This window comes from Lutjanus erythropterus, chromosome 19 (assembly GCF_056507025.1).
Source record: "Lutjanus erythropterus isolate fLutEry1 chromosome 19, fLutEry1.hap2, whole genome shotgun sequence".
In the NCBI taxonomy this organism is placed as follows: Eukaryota; Metazoa; Chordata; class Actinopteri; order Lutjaniformes; family Lutjanidae; genus Lutjanus; species Lutjanus erythropterus.
Window position 1 is genome coordinate 29,217,673 of NC_139335.1, and position 12,543 is coordinate 29,230,215.

At 37.9% G+C, this 12,543-nt stretch overlaps 1 protein-coding gene across 2 annotated transcripts; it reads left to right on the forward strand.

The window, feature by feature from the left end:
• The first annotated feature begins 2,420 nt into the window (after nt 1-2,420).
• On the forward strand, nt 2,421-12,052 carry bcl2l12 (BCL2 like 12). Of its 2 annotated transcripts, none has more exons than XM_084745233.1 (8): nt 2,421-2,558; nt 5,851-6,031; nt 7,159-7,354; nt 7,560-7,806; nt 8,944-9,036; nt 9,244-9,320; nt 9,825-10,088; nt 11,445-12,052. In XM_084745233.1, exons 2-8 carry the CDS (start codon nt 5,853-5,855, stop codon nt 11,484-11,486), a joined length of 1,098 nt encoding a protein of 365 aa, XP_084601359.1. In that variant the 5' UTR covers nt 2,421-2,558; nt 5,851-5,852; the 3' UTR covers nt 11,487-12,052. The 2 variants fall into 2 exon arrangements, with proteins under 2 accessions (XP_084601359.1, XP_084601360.1); XM_084745234.1 differs by having other exon boundaries at nt 9,247-9,320.
• The last annotated feature ends 491 nt before the right edge of the window (nt 12,053-12,543 follow it).

The following is a 12,543-nucleotide window of genomic DNA, read 5'->3' on the forward strand; positions in this document are numbered from 1 at the left end:
CTATTTCAAGCCAGGTTTTTAGAGGCTTCAAAACTTACTTCCCAGGGTTCGTGTTATGGATTGCCCTTTGGGGACAAATAAAGTTGAAAGTTGAAGTTGAAGTTGGATCCTCCAAAGCATTTCAGGACTTGGACTATCTTAAAATCTTACACTTTTATTTAGCAGACATTTTTATCCAAAGCAACGTACATCTGAGAGCTGACACAACACAAGCAAGGATCTAGTCAGGAGAGAACAACATGAGTAAGTACTTATGGACTGTGGACTTACTTTGACTTTACAAAAACTATAAGATCTTTTCAGGGAAACTTCAAATGTGAGTAAGGAATCTGCTTTAACCATTTCAAGAAAACCAGTCCATGGACTGATAAGTTCAGGAAAAAATGGACCATGGTTACTAAGCTGTATGACATGTACCCACTGTACTTATTTGTTATGTGGGAGTGCCTGATAACAGAACAGAAAAGACAACAGAAAAGACTAATGAGCCTAGAAGGACATCTAGTGGAGCAAAATGTGAATACCATCATGAAATGTTTGCTGATTACAGATTACATTTCACACGCCCTGTGTGATAAAGAGCTTAATATATTTGTCAGTAACACCCAGAATGTTTATTCTGTCTATTAAAGGGCCTCATTTTTTAAACAAGAAGTGCAACTACAAATGTTTAAGGTCTTTTCTCATCACAGAATCTTTCCCATCGTCTCTAAAAAGGAAGTACACATTGCAGGAATAGAGACTTTTCTCATTTCCCTATTCCACCTAAATTGTTTCTTTTGCTTAATTGAAAATGATGAGATCAAGGAAAGTCCGATGACTGTGTGAATGTTTGTCGACTGTTTTGTTTGACTGAACCCTAGACTAAACCCAGACTGGTGTAACATTTTATTTATTTTCATTTATTTTGTGTACTTTACTTGGAAGTTTTTAATCTTTGGAAAGTCTGTATTTTGCAATAAAGAATAAAACAAACAAACAAACAAACTAAACTAAAAACAAAAACACAAAATTTACAAAATTTACTTTCAGATCAATTTACTGATTTGGTTTGTTGATCTTGAACTCACCATATTCATAAAGGTTTAGAAAGATTTTTTTTATTTGCCTTCATATAGATTAAAAAAGAAAAAAGAAATGGTTTGAAAAACAGAAAGTATGATTGATTTAGGTTTAGGCCTATATGCATATGATAAAAGTTTATAATACGAATTTCTCCTCTTAATGCAATGCTACATTGTTTCCAGGATTGGATAGTAACAGATTACAGGTAGGATTATCTGGATTTTAAAAAAAACTAAAGATAACTGTATTCCATTACAGTTAAAGATCAAATAGACATAATCAAATTACAGATATTATTAGAAAGATTATTAGTAGGATTACAATTTTAAAATAAAGAACAATATCATATCATGCAGTGCACACCATACACAGCTGCCAATTCATTATCATGACCTCCATAAATACTTCAATGTCATAGTTTTTTGTCTTTAAATCAGTCAATTCTTATGCACTACAAAGGACAGAACAGTTGGACAAACTAATAAACCTAACAACCAACATAAAACACTCCGAGCTGCAACGATTAATCTGTGGGTAATTGATTAATTTTGATAACTGATTAATCGTGAAGGACTCGTGAATCATGATTCGTCGTTTTTAGTCACTTTTTTTTGAAGACAAGACATTTCAGGACATCATCTTGAGCTTTGATTGACATTTTTGATCATTTTCTGACATTTTATGGACCAAATTGACTGATGGAGAAAATGGCTGACAAATGAATCAATAATGAGAATAATTATTACAGCAAAGACCTGGAACGTGAGTCCAAACGTGGACATACATCTGTGTGCTGCACATGTTTGGACCCATTTTTCAACTGACAAGACTGTGATGGGTTAATTAATTGATTAATCATTTTGAGTCTTTTTTTATTATTATTTAAAAAAGTGCAAATTCTCTAATTTCACCTTCTTAAATGTGAATATTTTCTGGTTTCTTTACTCCTCTCTGACAGTAAACTGAATACTTTTGAGTTGTGGACAAAACAAGACATTTGAGGACGTTGCCTTGAGCTTTGATTGACATTTTTAACCATAAATGACATATCAAGGACCAAACAGCTAATTGGTTAATTGAAAAAATAATCGACTGACTAATCAATGCTCTATAAACGCTATATATAGGCTAAACAATTTCACCATTTGGGATTGAGGTAATCCAAAATTAAGGGAGAGTAATCAAGTTACATGACTTAAATATTGTGATACTTGTAACTGACTACTTTTTTTTTTAAGAAGGTAGTTAGTAACTGCATGAGGTTACATTTTAAAGTAACCCTCCCAGCCCTGACTGTCCCACAGTGAGGACAGATACTGTGATCCCTATCATAGAGACGTGCAGTGTATCATGGGTGAGGAACCTGCAGCAGCAGCAGAGGCTCGTCGCTCCTCCCCGTGCTGCAGTCCGCCGGTGGCCTCGCTCCGCTCAGTGTGAACCCGGCGGGACAGAGAGGAGGCTGCAGCGGAAACAACGTCCGAAAACAAACCGAGGTAGTCTTTCATTAACTTCACATCCTGTCATTTATTTACATTGATAAATATTTTAGCGAACTTTGAAATATTTACTCTGTCCTTTAAGGCTGAAAACTTTAGTCCTTCACTTAGCCTGTGGGGACTGATCGTAGACTTTGCTTCCACTTTCAGCACCAACAGTAGCTCACGGTGTGTTTGTCTGGTGTGAATGTGTTGTTATCAGGCTGGTACAGCTGCTCACGTGTGTGTTTTAAACACGCGCAGTCCTGCTTGTATTTCTTGGTGTGTGTGTCTGTGTAGAGGCGAGGAGATGAGGTCAGTGTTCCTCCTCCTGGTCCCGTCCGGCTCGCCGGTGTGGATTTTTGTTCCTCAACACATTCCAGTCCCGGGGTGAATATTTTTTTCTCACAAGATGGCGAAGGTATGACCCGCCCTGCTCCGTCTCTGATTGGCATACTCCGATGTTGTCGCGCTAATGCTATCCAATCACACTCCTCATGCCTAGACCTAACCAACCCAAACCAACGACGACAAAGAGTACTAGCCAATGACAGTGGGAGTAGGGCAAGTTAAGACTTCGCCATCCTAGGTAGAAAAAAATCGGTTCTTAGGTGGAAAATCTCCGGACACCCCCCTCATTCTTCTTCTCCTACTTTTTGGAATTTTATGGCAGTTGCATTACTGCCTCCCTCTGGATTTAATGAGTCTTTTTTTAATGACTAGTCCAACATTACAGACTAGTCTACAAAATCTTTGCTCAGCAATCAACCTTATATATTTTTATCTTTACTAGTTTTCACAATTGGAGAAGGAACATTAGAAACAGGAAAAAATAGCTTTGTAATTAGATTAAAACTGGGTTGTAGTTTTAATAAACACAATGTTTCATTTTAAATCTTTTTAATTTAGCTTGATATGGAAAGCAATTTTAATCATTATCAAAAGTGAATAAATAAATAAAATTGGCTATGAAATAAAAAAAAATACATAAATAAACATTTGTGGCATTAGGAAGTAAAAGTCTTCTAAAATAAATAAATGTGGAATTATGTTTATTGATGTATTAGTATTTATTTATTTGTTGGTTTGTTTGTTTATTTGTTTATTTATTCATCTATTTATTTCATTGATATTTTTATTTATTTATTCATTTATTTGGTATGTTTGTTTATTTAATTATAGCCATTCAATTAATTAATTAATTAACTAATTATCTATTCAACCAAATGCTGATTGGGTTTATTTAAAAACAAACAAACAAACAAACAAAAAAAATGGCTGGTGTAATCCAAGTCTCCTAAAGTCCCGACTATAGGGGTTTTATGAGGCTTGGATTACACCAGCCGAGCAGTGTAGCGGCATTTTATGATTTTATTTTGCTAAACTGGTCACCATTCACTTCCATTGGAGATTCTGCAATGCTGTTTTCCTGTGAAACTCCAGCAGAGTTTTGTGGACTGAAAAACTAAACCTGACCTTCAATTGGAATAGATAATGAGTACATTTTTTTAATTGAATTATTCCTTTAACAACAAACGTTACCAATGACTGGGCCAATTAGCCTCTCTCACATTTGGAGAAATTATTTATCCATGAGTTTTTCATACTTGGGCTGGGGCTGCACAATATGATGAAAAAAAATGCGATTTGGTTCTGGTTCTGGGATTTGAATAGTATTGTGATTAATTGTGCAGCCTTAGTCTGGTTTGCAGCTGTAGATCTTTTAAAAATGATGGCTGAAATAAATTGCTGCGAGTACATGACCTGTCAGAAATGTTCAGTGCTGCAAGCCCCACCCCCAGATTTCCTGTACTTTTAAGTGTTACCCCCTCAGCTTGGAGTTTTTGGGAGGTAACATAATGTATGTAAAACTTAATGTAAACCCTGGTCAATTCTTCATAGTCCCTGTGAAGAGTCCCTGCGTTAGAAACAGCTCATATGTAGCATCACTAACACCATCACTGTTAAGTAGCTGCACAAAGAAATGGAATGTGAATGGACTGGATTGTCCAGGTGTATGTGTTTCACTTTCACTGAGTCCTTGACAGTATTTCATGGCGGTTCATTATTATTCAAATCTTATTTCACGTCACTGACATTTGAGTCTGAGAGACATTTAACTTTACATTTACATTTATTTACATCTCAGCAACTAATTTTTCATACTTCTCTACTTGCTGTTTTGCACTTGATAGATTGTTTTCATTCATTTCAGGCCTTCATTGATTTGGCACTGGGTTCAGATGCAGATTCTAAATAGCAGGTTTGGGTGATACATCTGAAATCAATATCACAATTAGGCCTGCACAATTAAACAAGATTTTATCGAAATCGCAATGTGGCTTTCTGCAATTTTCAAATCACAGGAGGTGCATGAATGTTTCAAAAAAACTTTGACATCAGTGAATGTGGCGAGGCAGAGATCTCCTGTCCTACACATCAGATTCTGCAGACTTAAAAAACATCTTCATTTGGTATGGATTCCTGCAAAAAGAAAATCATACCACTGTCATTTTAACATGTTTTTCAATCAAAATAAGGATAATAAAAATATTTAAAAAAAATACCTCTAACATTGCAAGTCATATCACAATTGCATTTATATATTTATACTAGATATTTTTTCAAAATTGTTCAGACAATTAGCCATGATAGCAGCATGGTCCTGGTGATGGATGAAATCTGTCTAATTACAAATATATAACAATGCAAACCATAATTATTATTTATTATACCATGTGTCCCTGAAATTGTAATTTGAATCTGTAATTCCATCCTGTTGAGCTCCTTTCCACCCTTTTATCCACATTATGTTTTAAATTTGTGTTATTGTTATTTACCATTTTGGCTAAAATGCATGCAAAAATGTTACCATTCGAAATAATGAACATGTGCAACAAATCTTTTTTTATTATTATTGTTATTCAAAGGAAAAAAGATTTGTATGATGGAATAAGGGACATATAAGGTTTATGAAAAGCTAAGTATTGTTGAATATTTACATTATTAATTATTTTCAACTCCTATGTAAATGTCCCTAACAGGGTGGAACGCCCTCACAGCCCATGTCTAAACAATTCATCTAAAATTAAAATTATTTAAGTGCTTGAGCTCCACTAGTACTGAAGGTTAAACATGTAATTTCCATTACTTGTTCTGCTTTTTTTTAAGTCTCTAAACTGCTGCAAAGCTAATGACAGCACACCAGCGCTGTCATACTTCATGTCTTCTTCAGGATGCTTCTCACATAAATAACACTGAATAAGAAAACTTTTCGTGAGCTGCCTTTCTGTTTCTGTTTGTGTGTCAGTGATGTCAGAGGCTGCAGACCACCGTGCCTCTGTCTCCTCCGTCTCCTCCATCTCTCTGGTGGAGATCAGGGCTGAGACTCATCTGGTCCTCAAAGCTTTCCTCCACCGGACCCTCGACGTCCCCCTGGCAGAGAGGCCGGGCAGAGTAGGAGGAGCCTACAGTGATCACAACAAGTACAGGTAATGTGGTTTCTGCTTGGGCTTGTTTTTTGTGTCACTGCTCTCAACAACTGAGCAGAATTTTATTTTAGCAATCTGTTTTGATCTAGTTTAACCATGTGTATTTGTTTTAACCTCTAATTCAGAGTCAGCCACACATAACAGCTCAATATGTTATGTTTCACTGATTAAAGGGAAAATTCCTCACTTTTTAAGCGGACACTCATGGTAAATGCAGTCAGTTAAATTGAATCTTTCCTTTAAATTCGATCATAGTTGCTGTTGGTGTGTGCAGCAGGTGCACAGCAATGATAAAAAAAATGTTCACCCATGCAATGATGGCATCCAAAAGCTTTTTCAACACAGAGTCCTCACAAGTTAACAATTTTCAATTCATAACTAACAGATGCTCATTTTAAATGTCAGTGTAGCCCAGGAGTCTGCAACCCCAACTATGACGCACACTTTAGTTGATGAAATATTAAAACTTTTTTTAAATTCAGTGTGTAGGCTTTTAACAGTTGGGGAATGTGAGAATTACTTAACACTGTAAAAAATAGTTGAGACAGCTCAAAATTTCAATAGATCTTTGAGTTTTAAGTCCAGCACAAACGTTTCAGTTGTGAAATAAACTTTCATTAGTTTTGCCGCCTTATAAAATTTGGTTGATTTTTTGAATTTACAGTTCTTCTTTAGATAAACTTGATTTTTTAAGATTTAGAAACTAAAAACAAAAATGCCAACCTATAAAATTTAGTTAATTATGGAAGCAGATAATTTAAGGTTTTCTTTGTCTCAAGAAGAGATTAGTAGTTGGTAAAACTTTTTGCAAAATTGAAGAGTTTGAGTTGGGCTCAAAACTGAAGGTTTAGTTTTTTCGTCCACAAAACACTGCTGGAGTTTCACAAGAAAACAGTGTTGCAGAATCTCCGGAACAGTTGAAGTGAAAACAACCAGAAATGCTTCTTGTCTGGTGTAATCCAGGTCTCCTAAAGCCCCAACATGCCAAGTTGATTCAAAAGACGTCATTTACACGGCATGTTGGGGGATCCTTCTGTACCACCCTGAATTGATTTGTGTTGAATCATGGGATACTTGTTCTGTTACAGTCCTGTTGTTCAACCTCCTCTGATGCTTCCTCTTGTTAGCTACAAGCCGCAGCCAAACGGAAAAGATGGAGGTGATTCTCAGGCGGAAGACGTCAGTTCAGCAGATGAGAAGAAGACCGGATTCAAGGACTTATTAAAGCAGCTGCCTCTTCGTAACGCCTCACGCCGTTCTGCCAAAGACCAGAAAGGCTCGTCGGACAGGGTGAAACCGTCACACTCCAGAGATCAAACAGAGGTGAGGAAGAGGAAAAAAAACAGACTTGAAGAAATACTCAAAATGCTTTAATTGCAGTAATTTGAGTTGTAATTTTTTACTTCCACTCCTGAGTATATCTACAGCTGGTAATATATACTCAGAGTATATTACTCATTTGATATCAGTATGATATTCATGTGAGATTAGTTTGCCACTTGGTAAGAAGAAGAACGTGTTCCCACAGGATGATGTCATATCCCCCTCCTCTACATCAGAGGATGATGAGAGTGAGAAGAAGCAGCAGAAGAAGCAGACCAGGAAGAAGATTAAAAAAAGGCTCTCCAAATTCTTCAAGATAAAGATTGAGAAGGAGAAAGAGAAAGAGAAAGAGAAAGAGAAGAGCAAAGATGGGTCTGGATCTGGTCCTCAGAGGCCTCAGACGCTGCCATTCAACACAGAACCAGAGCCTTCGCCGACCATCGTCTCCCCCAGTAAGATCCTCCATTACACAACACAACTACGTACACAAATACACACGCTTGTGTATCTGCTGACTGTTATGTTCACAATCGACTAACCTGTTGAACATTTTCGCGATTAACTGATTAGTTCCTGATGTCAAAAAAATGTGAAAAATGTTCATCAGTGTTTCCTAAATCTCAAAGCAGTGCCCTCAAATGTGTTTTTTTGTCGACAACAAAAAAGATATTCAGCTTTCCTGTCACACAGGACGAAAAAATCACATTTTAATGAAGCTGAAATAAAAAAATTTGGACATTTTTTAATCACAAGTGACTCAAAAAGATTAATCGATTATCAAAATAGTTGCGATTAATTTAAGAATCGGTTTATAATCAGTTACTCAATTAATTGTTGCAGCTCTAATAATTTGTGCCCCCCCCCATTGCATTCAATTGTCTCCTTTATAATCCCTGACACACGTCCCCATCCCACCATTCCTTGCGTGACAATACTTAGTATCCACGAAGCAAAGCAGAGCAAAACAATTTTAGTTAATTTTAGTGTTACAAATTTAAATTAAATCATTAATTGCTTGTTGTATATGCTTAGAGAATATGGGCGACTAAACTATGGCAATCTGAAACTTTCTTGACTTGTAAAATTGTGTTTTAAACCAGCAAATAACATGTAATTTGTGGCACAGTTCAAACAGAATCAATAGATAATTTGTATTGTTTGAGCACACCAGAGGGGGGCGCTCTGTTAACCATTCTGCCTTTAACTTCCACCACTCTCTACTGTAGTCGCATCAGTACACATGTCCGCATGGTTACAGTCAGGTGCACACAGTAACATCAGAGCCATCTGAGCTCTGTGTTTGTCAGTCAAATTCAACATACTCCATACACTTTTTTTGTTGCTGTCTTGTTTAATTCTGTGTATGTATGTATGCATACATATATATGTGTGCATATAGAAAAGTGTTTTTTTAAATAATGTTTTTCTCTTTTTTAATTATAACCACTAACCACTTTAATCAGCACATTATCCTCTGATATCTAAACACTCCTGCATTACAAGTTTGCCTGTTAGGATGCTGCTAAAATTCCCCAGAATGAAGGTTTTCATCTAAGATGTTTATCCTGTTGTGGTTCTTGCTGCTACAGACCACCCCCCTGAATTCTATGAAGAAGTAGCAGAGAAACTAGAGAAGATCGCCACTATAAAGAGACTGAGTCCAACAGCCCAGTCTGCACCAGGTAATCACACACACACACACACCGCAGCACACTCAGAGCAGAGTGTGTCCTTCATAATCACCTGAAGCTTCTACACTCTTAGAAATAAAAGTGCTAACCAGAACCATAAAAGGTTCTTTAGATTGTCCACACAGGGGACAAACTACTCTAAAGAGTAAAGCAAAAAGACAAAGAGCTGACAGTGATATTGTTGCTTCTTTCTTTTAGCAGTGTTGGAGAAAGAAGCAGTGGTGCAGCAGCTTGTTCAAGTGCTCTCTTTGGAGGGAGATTCTATCAACACTAAGGTAGGTAGTGGTTTATCATTAGGTGTGTAAAACTGAGATTCTCAGGGGAAAAAAGGAGCAAAACAAAAGAAAAGCAGACCTTTTGCTGAGCTCATAGGTGTCTCAGAGGTTTTTCCTTGATGACCGTTTTGAGCAACAAGACTTTCATTTGACCACTGAGCCAAATTTAAGATCTCATTTAAGACAAATGAGTTTTCTTTTAGGTCTCACTGTTATCTCAAGAGCTGGTTACTGAAGACAAACTTGGTGCAGTGAGACAAAAAAGAACATTTTAAGATCTTCAGCTGGGCTCAAATTAGTCTAAGGCTGAGACAAGACATATTTCTCAGAAGCCGAATTTAAGAAGTATAAGAAAATGGACAAAGTCTCATGTCAGTGTCTAGAAGACACAGGCAAGACAAAGACGAGATCTTATTTTGAACTTTTCCTTTCCTCACATGTGTTCATCTCTGTGCATGTGTGAACTGCCACTGCCCGTATTGCTAAACGCACATCATGTTTCAGATCCAGTCGGACCCCTTCCTGCGTTCCAACCTGACCCGTCTTTCTTACCCGTCCTTCGCCAAGCTTCTCGACACTTTCAGCAGCAGTCAGGTGTCTGAGGCCCCTGTCCTGCCGCCAACAGCCAGCCCAACACTGCAACGCATGGCTGTCACCATGGAGGTATCACGGCGGATAGTCACCGCCACAGGAACCCAGCGCATGCAAGGTTACGCAGAGCGCTACATGGAGACCTTTGCCCCCTGGGTCAAGAGCCACGGAGGATGGGTGAGTAATTCAATAAAAACATCTTAACTTCCTTTATTCCATTAAAGCCAGCTCTCATATAGAATCCTGTATTAAGATGCTGACCAAATATCAGATAACTGGCAGATTTAAAGTAGGGCTGTGTACAATTTTGAAAACTGTACGATTTAACGTTTAAACCATTTATCAGTCTTTTATTCATATATTAATTACACCATCACTGAGACACTTTTCTGATTTACTTCCATCTATAAGCACAATTAGCTTGTGTCATTTATTCAGGCTCATTCATAACACCATTAACTATCCTGTGATTAAGGGTCTGCTACAGACGTACACATCCTAACTGACCAGAGTTTATCGCTTTCTTTCATTTCTGCAAATTAAAGTTACCAATCTCTTCTTTCACTGTCCTTTGCTCTTTAGGAAGTAAAGATGTAAAATGTAAACTGGTTTTATGCAAAATGCAGCGCAGTAGCATTTAGGCATGCAGCTACAGTTTTTTTCCAATTTGGTGTCAGCACTTTTACCACATTTACCCAGTAATGTGATATATGTCTGCGAGGCTGTGACATCCCGCGCCCCTCCGCTTAAAGTTTACAAAAGTTAAACTCAACACAAATTACGGATGAGAATCCATGGCCACGCACCTCAGTTTGCGTAGGTGTGACCGGGTCTTTCAACATTTGACCACTCGACAGCCCTGAGGCCGATTTATATGCAGTTTTACCTAACATGCTCAGAGCATCCTGCACATCCTGTGGTGACATTACCTTGCGAGGCAACTTCTTGTCAGCCTTCAATTTAACTGTTTGTGTCCAGACCAAAAGTGGTGCAGCCAGCCAGTGTCCTAGGAGGAAGTACTGGCAGCTATAGGTGTGATGACAAGGAGAACCTTCCATGGAAGCGACTCGTCTCAAACAAACAATGTTGGCTCCTGAAGACGTTAGCGTAGCTACTGTGATAGCATCAGTTATATCAGAACTGAAGAGTATTTCTTCATTGAAAGAAGAACAAAGAAAGACACTGAAGGCTTTTCTCCTGGGAAAAGATGTTTTCACTCTTCTCCTTACCGGCTTCAGCAAGAGTTTGATCTGATTGTTTTAAATTTGCCTGCGTTAGACGTAACAGACAGATGATTCATCCAATCACCTGCCAAGTGTTTTTTTGAAAGTGCGTGCCCTTTTCCAAACTGTTTATAAAGACAACTTTCCAGATAGTTCTGTACAACAGACCATCTGGCGTGTCAGGTTAGTGGAGACGTGAGCAGAAAGTGAAATTTACTTGTGGATTCTTGCAGTGTGAATGTTAAAAGTGTATTTTGACTTTATTTTGTTCTCTGTATATTTACCACCCAACCTTTTATTCCATCTCCAGGAGAATGTGGTGTATTTGGAAGAGTCTGTAGAGTACGACTGACCGCTCAGAGATCTGGATCATGACAACAGAATGAAGAGAGACGGATGGACTCTGCATTCCCAGTCTCGTCTAGACTGATTCCAGAAGCCTCTTTGACGATGTAGACGGTCACGCTGCCCCAGTTGCTTCTTCTTGCCTACTAGCAAGCAACTTGAATGAAAGGGTGTAACGTTCATGGTGGTCCAGTGCGGCCACCAAGCACGTGGATCAAACACAGCTGCGGGTGCAGTGAAGAAGAACAGTCCCACAGCAGCTTCCTATGCACAAACACTGACATGTTTTTTTATTGTTCTTACTGTTTATTGAAGGTACAAAAATGTGAACCAGGCCTGCTACGATAGCTCACTGACAGGTCTTTAGGTACACAGACAAACAGTGAACACCACCTGAATCTAAGGCGTTTATTCTGTTGTTTACAGCATTTGTAATTTAAAATAACTGACCAAAGTGAGGAAATACATTTTGTATGGTCCAAATATATGTATATATTGATTATGCTTTTATTCTATATTATGTATTTGTATATATATTTTTTTAAATTGAATACAGTCAACACAAAGAAGGTGTACAGTGTCTTTTTCTTGTGTGAGAAGCAGCTGAAACTCTTTGCGTCGCTTCATTCCACCAGGGGTAAATGGGAAACCAGAGATTCTGAGCGGTTTCAGGGGCAGGGGGAAGGGGAAGGGGATTTTTGACCCCAAGAAAAGAGATCAGTTTGAACCCCATCACCACGAGCCACGCCAACCCTGTGCTATTGCTGTACGTATGATAATATATCCTGTAATATCATACTATTTGTAATAACATAGCAAAAATGTTGGTTACTACTAACTGCATGCACCACAGAAAAAAACAAAAACAAGCAGAATATTGACCCAAATTACCTTCAGCTGTGTATCACCACCACTAGATGTCAGGTGAATGACCATATTTCAGTCTGCATCAAGGTGTTATTACAGTGTTATTCTTAATGCTTCAAAAGAAATTGCCACGGAGACCCTGCTATTATCCCCACTGACATGTCATTCAACACAATGCTGCCCACCTCTGTCAGCTG

Excerpts from the sequence above, each read along its gene's own strand:
- bcl2l12 (XM_084745233.1), top strand. The coding sequence starts at position 5,853 with ATGTCAGAGGCTGCAGACCACCGTGCCTCTGTCTCCTCCGTCTCCTCC. Across the intron at positions 6,032-7,158 it reads AGTGATCACAACAAGTACAG|CTACAAGCCGCAGCCAAACG; the intron begins GTAATGTGGTTT and ends TCCTCTTGTTAG. Across the intron at positions 7,355-7,559 it reads ACTCCAGAGATCAAACAGAG|GATGATGTCATATCCCCCTC; the intron begins GTGAGGAAGAGG and ends GTGTTCCCACAG.